Source organism: Chrysemys picta, chromosome 6 (assembly GCF_011386835.1).
Source record: "Chrysemys picta bellii isolate R12L10 chromosome 6, ASM1138683v2, whole genome shotgun sequence".
Taxonomy (NCBI): domain Eukaryota; kingdom Metazoa; phylum Chordata; order Testudines; family Emydidae; genus Chrysemys; species Chrysemys picta.
This window is the reverse complement of record NC_088796.1, coordinates 49,820,830-49,838,793: the sequence shown is the minus strand read 5'-3', so window position 1 is coordinate 49,838,793 and position 17,964 is coordinate 49,820,830. Positions and strand designations below refer to the sequence as shown.

General features: G+C 43.6%; 1 protein-coding gene across 1 annotated transcript in view; it reads left to right on the top strand.

Annotated features, from left to right (window-relative positions):
* OCLN (occludin) overlaps positions 1 to 17,964 on the top strand; it is a 31,567-nt gene that overhangs the window by 11,406 nt on the left and 2,197 nt on the right. Inside the window, exons 5-8 of the mRNA XM_005288210.5 lie at positions 4,234 to 4,358; positions 10,733 to 10,933; positions 15,065 to 15,236; positions 17,063 to 17,104. Coding sequence (XP_005288267.1) covers positions 4,234 to 4,358; positions 10,733 to 10,933; positions 15,065 to 15,236; positions 17,063 to 17,104 — 540 coding nt within the window. The remainder of the gene's footprint in view (positions 1 to 4,233; positions 4,359 to 10,732; positions 10,934 to 15,064; positions 15,237 to 17,062; positions 17,105 to 17,964) is intronic.

The window sequence follows — 17,964 nt, the reverse complement described above, 5'->3', positions numbered from 1 at the left end:
TCCCGATCCTCAGTTTGAGAACCCCTGAACAAATATGATATTAAGTGACTGAGATATTAAGTGATATTAAGGAGAGAGATTTTGTTTTTAAAGTTCAGGGTTTTTTGGGGGTGGGGTTTGTGGTTTTTTTGTTTTCTTTTTGACTGCTTTATAAAGATGATGTGAGAAGTCTTCTTTTAAAAAAACAAAGTAGAGGTATCAGGCAAGTACAAGTAAAGTCTATTTTCCTGGTCCATTGGAAGACTTCTCATGGGAATGGGGGTCCACTGGTAGAACTAGTTCTGAACTTTCTGATGCAAGTGGTTTTTGTTGGAAAATGCCACTTCGTTGAAAACAAAATGTTTCATGGAAACATAGGAGTTTCGATGAACTTCTGACAAAAGTCAGACAATGGATGGCTTCCAGGGTCTGCAGCTCTGGGATAGCTTGGCCATGCTTCGCAGCATGGAGCCTATAATACCCTGAGAGCACTGGGTAAGACCTCTCCCCAGTTCTTTCCTGTTGCTCTACCAGCCAAGTTCTGCCAAAATATCTCCATTCTGATTTGCCATTTCTAGATCTCTGCTTCTCCATCCTAAGTAGATAATTTACATTGTTCCAATTATGTGCTGTTTTTCCATGTGTCAAAGTCAATGCGTTTTTTCTGAGGTCTTAGTTCCAACCTCCAAACTCTCATTTGTGACCTGATCAGGATTTGAATTCTTCCTAGCCGTAAACGACTCCTGCATTAGTGAAAACACTGTCAAAACAGACTTTTTAACTGGGAATAACTAAACACTAATGTGGATATAAAATGCATGACTTCTGCATGAGTTTTCCTAAATTGGACAATTAAATGTTTCCTCTGCTGATAAATCTTGTTGAATGTCTGTCATAACTTTTTGCTCTAATTTGCAATTGTTCATTTGTGTTTTGAAGAGGAAAACACATTGATGCTTTATCTAAATGCAAGCTGTATTTGTGTCCTGTCCTTTAAAGCTCATGTTGTCCAGAATAAGTTGCATTGCTTTCTTAGGCTGTGTCTACATTACAGACCTTACAGCAGCATCGCTGTACCGCAGCAGCTGTACCGCTGTAAGGTCTCCCGTGTAGCCACTGTATGCCGACATAGTGCTGTCCACAACGCCGCGTCCGTTGGTGAAACTTATGTCAGTCAGGGGGGGGGTGTTTTTTCACATCCCTGACCGACAAAAGTTTTACAAAAGTGCTAGTGTAGACGTAACCTTACTGAAGGACAGTTGCTAAAGGGTGGATATCCAAATGTGTTGCTTAAATCAGTGTTTCCTTGTCATATCTTCCTCCTGCCCTAAAGACTGGTCTAAGTACAGAGTTGCACTGGCATAATGTAAGGGGTGTGACTTTTAAACCAATTTAGTTACATTGGTGTGACTTTGTGGATGCTCTCACATTGATTTAAACTTGGCTTATGTTGGTTTGAATGTAAATTTACAGGGGCAAGCTACATTGCCAGGCTTAAACAGATGGGAATGTACCCACATAGGTTTTCAGTAGTTCAGCTAAATGTAATTAAATTGGCACAAGTTTGTGAAGCCATACCTTATTCTTCAAAGATTTTTATGTTGAAAAAGAATTGAGCACTTACGAACAGCCTTATTTGGACTTTTATTTAAGGAAATACATCCATTTACTAGCTTGGGGTTTTGTTTTATTAATTGTGCCTCTCTCTCCTCAGGTTTTGTTTCTCCCCCCCCCCCCTTTTTCCCGTAAGCAGTGTAGTGTAATCTACAGGTGTCTTCTTTCACAAGGCAAAAAGTGCAGGGTTTTGTGTGCATTTGAACATTCTATCAGCTAACAGAGCTGACTCCCACAGCTGGGAAGGGAGAAGGAGATAAAAATATTTTTCAAGCTCCTGTCATTGAGCCAATGCACAAACTTTGTATGTGGTTCATCAGTAACACTCATTTTTTACTGCAATATAGGTTTTTAGAAGTTGATGCTGCTTTTTCCCTTGTCTGTAGTGTGTGGGGGCGAGTAAGAGAGTTGAGATCCTACCAGCGCAGCATTCTGAGAGGTTTTGTTTGTCTCTTGCCCACTGCCATCCTAAATTAAGTAGCTTCTTTCTCATTTCTATCTACCTTTCTGGAGCCTTGTCCATGCCAGCAAACTTTGTAGCAGCAATTGACTACTGATGAGAGTAAGGGTGAAAGCTGCAGTGATGCCAGGGCTTGGGCATCTTTACCATAGTATCACAACAGTTGACGTGGTGGCTACAGCCTGAACCTTCACTATGCTACAACTTCCATCAGTGGTGGTGAATTATATGTATAAATTTTACTAGTGGAGATGCACTTAGGTCTCTTATTTGTTCCTATTCTTTTGTGTGTGTTTCTCTTCCCCCTCACCTTTACTATTGAGTGTCTGTACGGTATGTCTCCTTGCCCCAGGCCATGCTGGTGCGGCCTCTGCTTCACCAGCAGGAGAAGCACAATTAGACTGAATCTGTTCTGGTATGATAAGCACTTTTCTCCTGGCTTAGCAGTTACAGAATAGCACTGACTAGGCCATCATGTCTGCTTTTAGGGTGGCTACATCTGCTACGATTAGTGGGAACAAGAACGTTGGCATAATAGTCCCACGGTAGAATTTGAAAAACTGGTATTGAAGGGGAGACGCAGGATATTGACATCTTGTGCCAACCCTAAACCCTTCTCTATTCATGGAGATCTCTAGCTATTAAAAAAGCAGGGAAAAATCAATTAAATGATATTTTGGAGTTAAAAAAATACTTCTGATGCCATATCAAATAAAATATGGAAGAACATTGACTGTTTTGAGACTCTTCCTTGGAAAACACTTGTATATGTAAAGCACCTGTAGAACTGGAAAAACTAGTTGAGCCACCCTTTTGTTCAAAGAAACCCTAAAGGGATTTCATGCCTGCATATTTTCACATTAAAATCTCTAGATATATAGATTAGACACAGCTTTGAGAATAAAGCCCTCTTCTGTCTGAATTGTGAAGGGTAGGCAGACTGGCAAACAATCAAGTGTCGTGTACACAATACCCAAATATAAATTTAAGACTCTATAATGCTTCATGCTGGAGGACACTACAGAGAGGTACATTATGAACATACCTGTCATATTTAGATCCATTGAGTGCAATCTAGTTCATTAAGGGCCCAGTTCGGAAAGGTTCTTAAGCTCGTGCCAAACTTTAAGCACGTGAATAGTTCCCTTGACTTTAGTGGATCTACTCATGTTTAAATAACTTGTTGAATTGGGGCTACAAATAAAGCTGATCGCCCAGTTGCTCTAAAAGTCCTATTGTTTCTCAGCCAACAACATTAATCTACTCCTTCTACTTTCATCTTCACACTTTGAAAGCCTGCCTCTTTCAATTCTTAGGTCACTCTTAATGGCATCTTTTAAAGAACTATAAATAAAGGTTACGCTTCAAATAAAACAATCTTCTCCTTCTCTTCCCACCCCCGCCCACTCCTTCTGTACTATTTCTACTTCCAATTCCAAAACTGCTCCACTTCCTTCAAACTGACCCCCAAAAGAGTAGTAATGGGCATGGGGAAGATTAATGTAGTCAACCCTCCATCCATCACTCTGGCACTGATATGAAGCAGCTGCTGAGGCGTACCTGAATGTGATAAAACTATTCCAGGGTATTGTAAGTGTAAGACTCTTTTTTTTTTTTCATATACTTGTAAGCCATCTTGTTTCAGAAATACCCATGGCACAAATACTTCATCTAACAATGGGCAGTGGAATCAAATTTCTTTAAAAATAACACAGGACTCTCATGCTTTGGGCCTAGAGCCTCCTGTGCCAAAAAGGGTGAAACTGCTGTAGCACTAAAGGATTTATTTATTTTTGGTCCTCCATGATGTCTAGCATGTGAGGGGTCTTCAGACTACAATCCCCCATGCACACATGAGCTCAGCCTTCAGAAGCATTCAGTCACCTTATTTCAATCTGAGTCTCCACTTCTCTTTGGTCAGTGCTACCCTAGTATTAAAATAGAGCTGATGACTTCATCGTAGTGGTGCTAGTGTCTCAATCATCTGCTGTACATATAGGAACATTTTTGAATAATTTGTGTAATCCTAGTTCTGAAAATGCTTTCTTTAATTTATTTTAAAAATCAAACAAAACTGAGAGTGAATTGCTAAAGGTGTTTATTTAAAAATAAAGAAAAAGAAAAAAGCTTTCAGCCACAAAACTGAGATGTTGTGTATCTTAATGTCTCTCTTTTACTAGGTAAAAAATGTAAATGCAGAACCAGTAGTGGACTACCCAGATCGAGTTGCCAGTTCCATGGTTTACTCTGTTTCTGAGAAAGTTAACGAAAATCGAGTTTATACAGACACCCACAGAGCTATGCCGTAAGTAAACTGTTCCTGCCTTGTTAATGGATACAGAACACTAGAAGGGTAATAGAAATGCATTTGGATTCTTGCTCTAAAGAGAGGATCAAATCTTTTTTCTTACTCAGGATTCACCATGGAAGAAATTGGTGGGATTCTTGCCCGAACAGTTATTGCAGATGTTATCCTGTCTGTAGGGTGTTGATTAACTTGTATATGTTGACGTGTGTGTGTGTGTGTGTGTGTGTGTGTGTGTGTGAATTTAATATTATAGTTTTATAAGGTTATGGAAGATTAATGTGAAACTTGTACCTTAGTTTGTAAAAATCAAGCAAACTTACTCACAAGCCTCAGCTCTAAGTGTAATTGAAAAGAGTGGTCTCCAGGTTATGCTGTTCTTACTTATTCATAACATGTTTTTGATATAAAATAGTTGCTGGTCAATTTGTTTTCAGATAAACTAGGAATTGACTTTATTTTGTAGTATTTATCCATATTAGTCCCTTTCTGGTGTAAAGATTTTTAGTTGCTGTCTGTCACCTTACATTACGTCTTTTATCCTTGTATTGACTTGCAGTCTCTGGTCCGTAGAGATTACTTAAATTCAAACTAGTATTATGTAGAGTACTAAGAGCCTAGGATAGATTCTTCTAAGGCATTTATCATCTTGGTGTTCAAGCACCATAGTGTGTGAATATTTAAAGGAGAAAAGAGAAATAAATACTCCTTACCATAAACAGTAGTGGAGGTAGGGGGAATTAAACGGGGTATGCTGATGAAGAAAGATTGCATCTGTGTTTGAAGAAAAATAGAGGGGAACTGTCAAACATAAGGGGTGTATGTGTGTGTGTGGGAGGGTGTAAATTAAATGCATGACATTCAAAGATGGGGGGGCTGAAGAGAAACACATTGCTTGTTTGGAAGTGAATTTATTTATCTACCCAGTCAATCAATAATGGTAATCTAACCAGATTCCTTCTAAAAAGAAAAGTACTAAAATCCATTCATTCTAACCCATCCCTATATGTCTTTATCCTTGGAAAAATTATCAGTCTCTCATGTGAGTGAGAAATATGAAGTCTCCTTAAGCTCGTATTGATCTCTGAACTCCTCTTTCCCACCCTGGGGGAGTTAGGGCATGCTACAGAGTCTGTTTGCTTTGTGTCTGGACTAGAAGGTGTGTTCTTCAACTTTTAATTACCCATCTGTATCTCTCTTGGGCTCATCTGTGGTGCATGATGGCCGCTCTCCAGACTGGAAATCATGTAGCAAATTCACAACACTGGACTGCTGCTAAAACATGCATATGTTTTTCCTTTTTCTATGTTATGGAGCAGGCAGAAGACTTGGACTGTGCAGAAATTCCGCTTCTAAGCAGGACTCAGTTCTCTGCTTGCTCATGACAATGGAAGAGACCCCCCCCCCTGCCAAAAGTGAGGGGTGGGTGTGTGTGTGTGTGTGTGTGTGTGTGTGTACACCTGAAAAACAAACCCATGGCTGGGTCTAATTTGAGGTCTACAACCTGTCTGTTTAAATATAATTGTTGTTGTTCTTTGCTGAATGCTTTAAATCAGAACAGGTCTCTAAAGACTTTGGATATTCTTCATTGATTGTTACTCTCTCATCATGTGAAAAGAAAATTAGTTGCAATTTGAAGCTCTCCAGCAACTGCTTATAACTTAGTTACTGACACAAATTCAAATACTACAGACGTTTCCTTCTCTCTTTCTTGCAGATCACTTGTCATACAGGCATTGATCTTTCAAGAAACTGTTAAATAGTGAACACACTGAAGTGTGAATCAGGCCCTGTATTTATGAAACACATAAAAGTTTTTAAACTAATTCAGAGCAACTGAACCCTGATTCTGGAATTAAATGCCGAATTTGCAGTATCTTAACTTTGCCACTCATAACAATTAGGAGGGGAGTGGGGGGAATTATACCTCTCCTCTCAGTAGACCCCTCTTCTTCTGTTCCAGTTCTGCCTGTTTCAGGAAGTGCCAGAGATGATTCTCTAGATGAGTGGTCCCCAAACTTTTCAGGGTTGCGCACAAACCCCCTGTTACTCCTGTCCATGCCGCCTCCTGGAGGGCCAGGGCTCCTGGGGTGGGAGGGACATGGATGGGGTAAGGGGGCTGGGGCCACAGTTGGGGGCAGGGCCAGAGCTGAGGCTGGGAGTGGGGCTGCAGTTGGGGGTGGGGTCAGAGCAGAGCTGGGGACGGAGTAGGGCTGGATGGCATTTCCCTTCCTGTCCCCTGTGGGGGATGGCCCAGAGCTGTCACACCGCCCTAGAGGGGTGTGCCCCACAGTTTGGGAACCCCTGCTCTAGATAGTCTTTAGCTGCATAGGGAAAGAAAAACACTTCAAATTCAGTAGAAAATTTAAAATTAAATTTCTAATAGGATGAAGTCTTATGGCAAGTCTGAATGGAGTCCACTATATCGGTGTTTCTTAATGACAGGTGTGTGGGCCAGCACCAGTCCCTGAGATCTCCCTGACACAATTTAGGAAGTCAGCAGACTTGTCCCTGATATCAAAAAGGTTGAGAAATACTGCACTATATCACTCTGAGATACCCCTTTACCCTCTTTACTTCCCTTCTCTGACCGCTTTGGACTGGGGTGATCTTTCCTTTGTCTGACATAGGTATGCTGGATACAGTTTCCTTCAGAGGAATGCCTTGAAGTCAAGGCACAGAGAATATATTGCTAGTTCTAGGTGATAATACTGTTTCATCCCACCCAGCACTAGACCCTGATTCTGGTACTGACCCTGGTACCGAGGTCCCAGAAGTGGCCCCAATGGAAGTTGTGCAGGTGGAGGAAGAAGAGGCATCCCATCCTCTGGGGCTGGCCTCTTCCTCGTCATCCCCGGATGAGGCAGTTGCAGGCCCCAGTAACCCGCTGCCTCTGGATGACTTCAGAGCCCATCAAGAGCTTCTGAAATGGGTCACCGCAGACTTGGGGCTGGAAGCTGAGGCGCTGAAGGAGACTGTGCACAACTTCATTGATATCCTGGCTGCAGCGGCTCCATCCAGAGTGGCCCTGCCAGTTAATGAGGTAGTGTTGGGGCCTGTCAGGGTGCTCTGGCAGACCCCTTCGTGTCTGCCCCATCTCAAAAAGGGCAGAGAAGTAGTACTATGTACCAGCCAGTGGGTGTGAGTACCTGTACTCGCATCTCCCCACTTTTCCCCCTGGTCCCTGGTGGCATTGGCCGCAAACGAGTGGGACAGACAGGGGCAGTCGAGTGCTACTCCCGAAAATAAGGAGGCTAAGAGACTGGACCTGTTTGGATACACCACTTATTCGACAGGCAGCCTAAAGTTACGTGTCTCTAACCAGCAGGCTCTGTTGGGTCAGTACGATTTGAACCTGTGCAACTCAGTGGTCAAATTTAAGGACTCTCTGTTGCAGGAGTTCATGGCCAGCCTGGAGTAAGGCAAGATGTGGAGCCAGGACCTCCCTCCTGGCAGCTCTGGATGTGGCTTACTCAGCAGCCAGAACGATGGCGTCAGCAGTCACCACGAGGCACTGTTCATGGCTCCAGTCATCAGGCGCCTCTCACTAAGTGCTGCAGTCCATTCAGGACCTCCCCGTCAAGGGTACCTTCCTGTTCTTGGAACAAACCAACTTCAAGCTTCATGGCCTCTAAGACTCGAGGGCCATGCTTTGCTCCCTGGGCCTTTACATGCCCCCAGCCTCCAGGAAGCATTTTAGGCCCCAGCAGCCTCCCAGATTTCTGGTGCCTCCGAGACAGGAGCTCTACAAAAGAAAGGGAAAGGGCAATAAATGTTGTCAGCCCCTACCTTCTGCCTCCGCTTTCTAGTCGAACTTGCATAGATAGCCCAGTGAGGTCAGGCAGGCCTTTTGAAGGTATGTCCGAGGATGGCATACCCATCTCAACTGCAGATCCATCCCCCTATTTGTTTTTTTAGACCGCCTGTCGCCCTTCCACCTGGCATGGTCTTCATAACATTGGACCATTGGGTGCTCAGCACTATAACAGTTGGTTACACCCTTCAGTAACCCTTTATTCCCCCCCATCCCTGCTACCTCCCTCCCCCATCCCTCTTCAGGGACCCTTCTCACAAGCAGATCCTCATCTAGGAGGTGCAAACCCTCCTATGTGTGGGGGGCTGTAGAGGAGGTTCCTCGAGACATGAGAGGGAAGGGGTTTTACTCCCAATTATTTCCTAATCCCGAAGGCCAAAGGGGCTCTAATGGCCCATCCTGGACCTGTGTCACCTCAACAAATATCACAAGAAACTGAGGTTCCACATGGTCTCCCTGGCCTCCATCACTCCCTCCCTGGATCCAGAAGACTGGTATGCCAACCTCCATTTGAAGGATTCTTATTTCCACATTTCCATCTTCTGTCGACACAGAAGATTGCACAGGTTCGTGGTGGGTCAGTGCCACTACTAATTCACCGTGCTTCTGTTCAGCCTGTCAGCAGCCCCGCGGGTTTTCGCTAAGTGTATGGTAGTGGTTGCGGCCTTCCTCAGACATCGAGGTGTACAAGTCTGCCCATACCTTGGTGACTGACCAAAGGCCACTCACAGGCTCAAGTCCAGCAAAGCACTGGCATAAAATGGGCCACCTTTCAGGCGCTGGGCCTTGTAATAAATGAGCAAAAGTCAACTTTGGTCCCAGTTCGGAGAATACAGTTCATCAGGGTGGTACATGACTCCAGCTCAGGCCTATTTACTGGAGACCATATTCCGAACTCTGTCGGACTGGATCTCCCAGCTTGCAACCTACCCTCTTACAACCGCCTGGGTTTGCCTCAAATTGTTGGGTCACATAGTGACATGTACCTATTTGGTGCAGTACACGCAGCTACGCCTCAGATCTCCACAGATGTGGCTGGTGTCAGTCTACTCCCTGGGCAGGGACCACTTGGACTTGGTACTCATGATTTTGCTGCCCATCCTAGCTTCACTGGCTTGGTGGAGAGACCTGGGTTCCATACCTTTTGCTGCCATGTATCTGTTGGTAACCTTGGTTTTGGATGCATCAGACCTGGGGTGGGGAACCCACCTCAACAGTCTCAAGACTCAGGGCCTCTGGTCCCAGGAAGAACTCTCCCTGCAAATAAATGTTAGGGAACTCAGGGCGGTATGTTTGACTTGCCAGATGGTCCTTCCCCAGATCTAAGGCAAGGTGGTGCAGGTCTTAACAGACAACACCGCTTCGATGTTTTACATCAACAAGCAGGGAGGAGCTCAATTTTCAGCCCTGTGCTCTAGAAAATCGAGGGAGAGAGCCTATATGTAAACAACGATCGATCATGTAAATAGGAAATTTATTCCTGATGCTTTATACAAAACATGATTATTTGCAGGTACTATCACCATACTGTGAAATTAATTGTTGGTGCATATGCCAGATTTTCCTCACTTTTGCTCACCATAACACTCTATTTCTGTTGCCCACTTCTTCATCTTTTATTCTACGGTGTCCATCCTAAAATGTGATACTGAGGATTGTGTCCAGGACCAGAGCCAGCTCCAGGCACCAGCCTGACAAGCAGGTGCTTGGGGCGGCCGCTCCGGCGAGGGGTGGCACGTCCAGGTATTCGGCGGCAATTTGGCAGATGGTCCCTCACTCCTGCTGGGAGCAAAGGACCTCCGGCCGAATTGCTGCCGCAGATCGCGGCTTTTTTTTTTTTTTTTTTTTTTTTTTTTTGGCTGCTTGGGGCGGCCAAAACCCTGGAGCCGGTCCTGTCCAGGACAGTTGGTGTGGGGTCTCAGTTCTTGCTATAAGCAAAATGTAGTTGAGTTTCTAAAATCTTAGGGGCATTTGTACAGCAAAAATGCTAATCATCTAAGAAATTTCATACTCCACGGTTAGGTAACAAATGGATTCCATCCATTTGAAGGACAGCCTTTGACAGACATACCTTTGACAGACCTCTGGGCTACTGCCGTTATATCAACTATTATTTCTATTTTAAACTGAGTGCCATTCTGTAACAGATACACTTTTAAAAATTCACAAGCAGCTTTCTTTGTATAGGGATCTCTTATTATTCTTTAAAAGGTTAGTTGATTACACTTTCAGCCCAGTGTATGTTTCTCAACTCACCAGTTTTAGGTGAAAATGGGAACATGAAATCACAGAGGTGGAGTGCTTACAAATCTGAAAAACTTGCTCCATTTGAGTTTGGAACAAATACATTCATATTTTATATTATAAGCAATTTGTTAGACAAAGTTAGTGAATTAAAATGAGTGACTTTTGTTTTCCAAATACATGTTGAATTTTTTATAGAATAAAAATCCAGATTATTTTGTCTTTAATTAATCCTGTTAATACTTGCCCTGTGTGTATAATGTTGATGATTCAGCCTGAAAATGGCAACTAATGAGATCTTTACTGCTTTTGGTAGGGAGTCTGAAGTTGTTGTTCCGTTAATGAAGGACCTCACACAGTCAAATTATACTGGTAACAGTAGTTATGATGGATCGACTAAGGAACCACCACAAAAGAGAAGAGCAGGAAGACGGAAGAGAACCAACTCTGATAACTATGATGCAGATTACACCACTGGAGGGGAGTCTTGTGATGAGCTGGAGGAGGACTGGGACAGGTACTGACAATAACTTCATCAAGCATTGAAATAATACTAACTCCACTGTTTGTGATGGGCTAACCCTAGTTAATAAGTGTGCTGCCTCTGCTGAATGTGGTAGTGGTTAGTAGCTTGTTAATAATAATATAGCTGCAGTGCCACTTCTGTACTGTGGATAGTGGCAGCATAAGGACTATGGAATAGGAAGGAGGGCCTAGAAAGGTAGTGGGAAAAGAGTTGCCTTTTATACTTGGAAACTTTGCCTTTGAAAGGAATATTTACAGCAGTAGCATTATCTGCTGTTACTTGTCTGAAGTAGCCTCTTCCACTGATGCTACTACCTAGAATGATTTCATATATGGTCATTGAACAAGACTTTGGGTGTCTTGGGACATCTGTATTTAGCAGAATGCACCAAGTATATTTGAAGTGTCCTATTTCAATTTTAATATTGAGACTGAAGCAGTTAACCAATATAACATGCTTCAAAATTTGTTTTATTGAGTTCCTAACGCTGCTCATCAGAGCAAGTCGAGTTGAATGCATACATACTGCAAGCTCTCCCACAAAGCGGGTAATAAAACTCTTCCCCTCCTCCGCAACACTCCTGTCACTTCAATATTGAAATGCACTGACTTCCTCCCGAGCACAAGCAGCAAATCTATGCTAAACCAGCGTCCATAGTCTTTAATGTTCTCTCACAGTAAAATCTCCTCCCCCCCTCCTGCCCCCCCCCCAAAAAAAAGTTTATTCTGCCCTGCATATAGACAAAAGCTGACATGCTTTGGGTGATGAAGAAACTGAAATATTTGTTATGGACAGCTAGGACTTCATGCTGCTATGAAGTGGATAGTGCTTTTGAGTGAAATTAGCCGTATTTAATAATAATAATTAATAAATACAAGTGGTCTTTAGACAATGATCAAGTTAATCTGTGGAACACGTGCTTAAAAACTGATGGCTATTCCAAAATGAGCTGTTGAGAAGGTGGTAGTGGGATAATATAGTCGAATCCTAACCTGCAGAGGTGCAAGATTTATAAACCTACAAGAAAGAAGGATTAAACCATTCAAACCACTATACACTGTGGTAAAGTTAGCAATTTGCATTTAGGAAAAGCACTTGGGTATTTTGCATTGTAAATAATGTGAATTGGGGAAGTTGGTTCCCAGGAAAATCCAGAAGATGGGAAGAGTACGAATGTTGTGCCAGTATTCAAAAAGGGAAAGTAGGATGACTTGGGTAACTATAGGCCAATTAGCCTGACGTCAATCCTGGGCAAAATAATGGAAAAGCTGATATGGGATTCAATTAATACTGAATTAAAGGATAGGAATATAATTAGGCTTGGAAAGGTTAGATTTTTATCGATTAAATATCAATTTCACTGTTCACATGCAAAGCAACAAAAAATATTTCCATCAGTAATCATCAAAATTTACAGATGGGTGAAGAAATAAAAATACTGCTTGAGAAATTTAGTTGATTTAAGGATACTTACTTTGAGTATTTGGACATTTGATGCTGACAATTTGTGTTTTAACAGTTGTAAAACTCTAACTTTATTTAATGACAGATGTTGAGATTCAAAATCACCTAACCCCTGCATGACTTCCCGCAATTGTGAAAATGTAATCAATAAAAAAAAATGCTTAACAATAAACCATTGATATTATCTTGAAATTATTTTTGAAAATTGAAGCCTAAATATAATGCCAGTTAAATGTGATTTTTTATGGAATACAAGTCTTGCAAAGACCTGTATTCCTCCAAAATATATAGTCAGATTTGTTTGACAAGTTTGATAATAAAAGTAACTATGTAGATGTAATATACTTTGATTTTTAATACTGCACGCCATTCTGATTTAAAAAATTGGCTCTATAAAATATGAAGAGAGCACACATGAAATGGTTTAAGAACTGGTTAACTGACAGATCTCAGCAAGTAGATATCAGTGGGGAATCATAGTTGCATGAGGAACAGAGGGTCCTGTGGCACCTTTGAGACTAACAGAAGTATTGGGAGCATAAGCTTTCGTGGGTAAGAACCTCACTTCTTCAGATGCAAGTAATGGAAATCTCTAGAGGCAGGTATATATCAGTGTGGAGATAACGAGGTTAGTTCAATCAGGGAGGGTGAGGTGCTCTGCTAGCAGTTGAGGTGTGAACACCAAGGGAGGAGAAACTGTTTCTGTAGTTGGATAGCCATTCACAGTCTTTGTTTAATCCTGATCTGATGGTGTCAAATTTGCAAATGAACTGGAGCTCAGCAGTTTCTCTTTGGAGTCTGGTCCTGAAGTTTTTTTGCTGTAAGATGGCAACCTTTACATCTGCTATTGTGTGGCCAGGGAGGTTGAAGTGTTCTCCTACAGGTTTTTGTATATTGCCATTCCTGATATCTGACTTGTGTCCATTTATCCTCTTGCGTAGTGACTGTCCAGTTTGGCCAATGTACATATGCCATCATATGCCAGCAATGCCCCTCTGCTATGTACATTGGCCAAACTGGACAGTCACTACGCAAGAGGATAAATGGACACAAGTCAGATATCAGGAATGGCAATATACAAAAACCTGTAGGAGAACACTTCAACCTCCCTGGCCACACAATAGCAGATGTAAAGGTTGCCATCTTACAGCAAAAAAACTTCAGGACCAGACTCCAAAGAGAAACTGCTGAGCTCCAGTTCATTTGCAAATTTGACACCATCAGATCAGGATTAAACAAAGACTGTGAATGGCTATCCAACTACAGAAACAGTTTCTCCTCCCTTGGTGTTCACACCTCAACTGCTAGCAGAGCACCTCACCCTCCCTGATTGAACTAACCTCGTTATCTCCACACTGATATATACCTGCCTCTAGAGATTTCCATTACTTGCATCTGAAGAAGTGAGGTTCTTACCCACGAAAGCTTATGCTCCCAATACTTCTGTTAGTCTCAAAGGTGCCACAGGACCCTCTGTTGCTTTTTACAGATTCAGACTAACACGGCTACCCCTCTGATACTCGAGTTGCATGAGGGTGTTTCTAGTGGTGGTCTGAAGGGAGCGGTACTAGATCCAATGCTATTCCACATTTTTATCTATGATCTGGAAGCAAATCTGTGGACAAAATTTGCAGATAACACACAGATTGTTGGAATGGTAAGTAATGATGACGGAATCATGTAGAACGATCTGGTTTGCTTGATAATCTGGGCCCATTCAAACAGAATGTGTGTTAATAAGGTCAAAAGCAAAGTTACACATCTAGGAACAAGGAATGCAGGCAATATTTACAAAATGGGGGAAATGTATCCAGGAAAGCAGTGACTCTGAAAAGGATTTAGGAAACACAGTGAACAAGTAACTCGACATGAGCTCCCAGTGTGGTGCTCTGGCAAAAAGGCTAAAACAATGCACAGGGAATATTTAATAGGAGTAGGGAGGTTATTTTACTTCTATACACCTATACCCCGATATAACACGACCCGATATAATATGAATTCGGCTACAACACGGTAAAGCAGCACTCCAGGGGGGTGGGGCTGCGTGCTCCGGCGGATCAAAGCAAGTTCGATATAATGCGGTTTCACCTATAACGCAGTAAGATTTTTTTGGCTCCCGAGGACAGCGTTATATCGGGGTAGAGGTGTATATGGCATTGATGAGATTGACACTTGATTATTCCATACAGTTCTGGGGTCCACATTTTAAGAAGGATATTGAAACACTGGAGAAGGTACAGAAGAGAGCCACAAAAATACTTTGAGGGCTGGAGAAAAGGTCTTATAGTAAACTAAATTGAAGTGATCACTTCAAATTTCTTATCAAAAAGGAGATTGAGAGGTGATGTGATTACAGAATACCTTAACAGGGAGAAAATAGCAAGTACTAAAGGGCTCTTTTAACTTAAAGGAGAAAGACTTAACAAGGACTAAGTAGCTTGCTATGTGGCCCTACCAGTGCCACTAGTTTCTCTGTCAGGAGCAGTAACTTTCATCCAAAACTTAACATGCACTCTCACCCTCCATCAAATGGATAAACAAACGCTTTCTGTTATACAGCTGAAGATTGCCCATACCATATGTAACAAGTGATTTTTTTTTTCCCCACCACCCTCTCCTTCTCCCCCTTCCCTCCCCCCTCGCCAAATCTCCCCCTAGGGAATACCCACCAGTAACAACAGATCAACAAAGGCAAGCATATAAGCGAGACTTTGACTCTGGATTACAAGAATATAAGAGTTTGCAAGCTGAACTTGATGAAGTCAGTAAAACACTCTCTCGACTGGATAAAGAGTTGGATGACTACAGTGAAGACAGTGAGGAATATAAGGTATTTCCATGGATAACTTGAATGTTTATGCAGGATATCTTGGGAGAGGGGGCGAAGGGTAGGGTGCTTAATTAATGTATGCAAAAATATGTGCCATGTACCAGTAGGGTGACCAGATCACCAAAGACAAATATCGGGACGCGGGGGAGTGACGTGGCGGGGGGCGTGGCGGGGGGCGGGGCCACAAAAAAAAAAAAAAAAAAAAAAAAAAAACCTTCCTCCGCAAGCGCTGGAGGGAGGCCCGGGAGACTCAGGGGAAGCGCGGGGCCGGGGTAGTGAGAGTCCGGCCTGGCCCCGAGCAGGCAGGACTCAGTTGGGTGGTAGGGAGAGGAGGGGGGCGACCCGCGGGGCCAGGCGGTGGCTGTTCTCACCCCCGGCCAGCGGGACTCGGGAGCAGCCGCTGCTGCAGCTCCCACTGCCGCGGGGGAGGAAGCGGCCATGGCGCTCGGCGGCTGCGGCTCTGGCGCCCCCGAACCCCCCGAGCCGGGGCCTGCTGCGGGGACCCAGCAGCGCGCACGCTGCGCCCAGCCCCTGGCCAGGCGCGTCTGGGCTGCCCAGCTGGTGCTATCCCGCGGCGGCCCCGGAGTGGGGGCAGCAGGCCCCAGCCCCCCCGTCCCGCAGGGGAACGAACGGGGCTGGGCTGCCGATGCCTCCGCCCCGGGGCCGCCGCGGGATAGCACCAGCTGGGCAGCCCAGACGCGCCTAGCCAGGGGCTGGGCCCAGCGTACGCGCTGCTGCAGGCCCCGGCTCGGGGGGTTCGGGGGCGCCAGAGCCGCCGAGCGCCATGGCCGCTTCCTCCCCCGTTGCCTGGCCCCGCGGGCCGCCCCCCTCCTCTCCCAACCACCCAACTGAGTCCTGCCTGCACTGGGCCAGGCCGGACTGTTACTCACCCCGGCCCCGCGCTTCCCCTGCGTCTCCCGGGCCTCCCTCCAGTGCTTGTGGAGGGAGGGGGAATGGTGAGCCCGGGGAAGAGGCGGGGATTCGGGGAGGGAGCCAATCGGGGGAGGAGGGGGCGGAGTCGGGGCGGGGGGGGGGGGCGCGAGCACTTCCGGGCTCGAGGCTCGGGGCATTTCCTTGTTTGTCCGGTTGTCCCGACCGCATGTCGGTCGGGACGCGGGACAAACAAGGAAATATCGGGACGGTCCCGATAAAATCGGGACGTCTGGTCACCCTATGTACCAGTGAATGCTAGCTTTGTCATACAAATTACTATGTAGCAAGTAAACTTAGTTAGTGAACTGATCTTGCAACACTTAATGGATTTGAATTTGAAAAAGGAGCTTTTCAGAATTTAGAGGTTTTATTAAAATTTTGATGGGATACTGAAGATCTTTGTAAATGGAAAACTCTTACAAATACGGTGAGAGAAATTCCTGATATTTTGATAGTATGATTATCATATATCTTAGACTCTGCTCCAGAATTTTAGATCTTGGCCTGGGATTAAAAACTATTCATGTACTGGAAGAAATACTGATGATCTCTTCGGTCAATATTAGCATTTTTGTCCAGCCTTGAATATCATTCCCAACCTCCTTTAGATTTTTATTAAATGGGCCTTTCTCCTCTAAGAGAGGATAGGATATATGGTACATGCCAACACAAACAGATTTCTAGCTCTAAATCCCTCAGACTGTCTAGCAGGCTGACATCCAAAGACTATTTTTACATCCTCTGTAGTTCAACTGCCTTTCTTTGTAACTTTAGATTTTTTTTCCAAATGTATGGTTAACAACTCAAAACCGTGTAATAGGATGTTAAACCTGTATTGTTCATAGCACTGACATGAACTGTCCTACTTAATTTAATTTTCTCCCTAATTATAGGTTGCTGCTGATCAGTACAATAGGATGAAGGATATAAAAGCAGTAAGTATCATAAGGTTCTCTTATTCTTGTTTGTTATTTCTAAGGACTTAACTTTTTTTGTGGTTTTTTTTTTTAATTCTTCCTCCTTTTCTCCCTGTCCAACTCACATGCAGAGTGACAACCACTGGAAGCAGGTGCAAAGTACTTTTTCTTTTAGCAGATCTCTAACTTGGGCTTGAGCAGTAAATTCAAGAAGTCTAACTCTGTCTTGCACATCTCCAGTGTAGTCAGTCTAGTTGTGACTGCTTATACCAGGACTGAAATTGGCCTAAACCACCTCAAAACCTGTTGAGATGCTTCTCAGTATGACCATACTATAATGGGTGTTTGTGGTGAGATGACTCCAGCTATCACAGTACTGAATTAATGGCAACTGAGTAAAGACTTCAATATGCTTAAAGCATTTTCTAGGCAGACAGAATGCCCATTAAATAGCAGGACTAATAAAGCACTGGCAAAGGTAAAGTGTGGGGCAAGATTCCCTTGTCCCTCAATCCTAATATGCAACATTCCTGATTTTCAAGTATTGGGCTTCTCCTGATTTAGTCTGTCAAATTCTATGCGTTTGTAGGCAAACTTTGGTAAGGGACTAAGATTGCATTGGCAGGGAGATACTGAATGGATAAACAGGTCTTTCCTATCTTTGCTGGTTTTATCTTTGTAGAAGTTAAATAACAGTTCAACTCTTACCTAATCAAAATCTGAAACTTCTGCGTACATGAGTGAACAGTATCTTCTGATTGTCACTTTTGAAACAATAGATGAAATGTTGCCAACTCTCACAACTCTATAGCAGGTCTCATGATATTTAGTGTCAGTCTTAATGCCCCAGTTGATAAAACTAGTTTATTACATGAGAT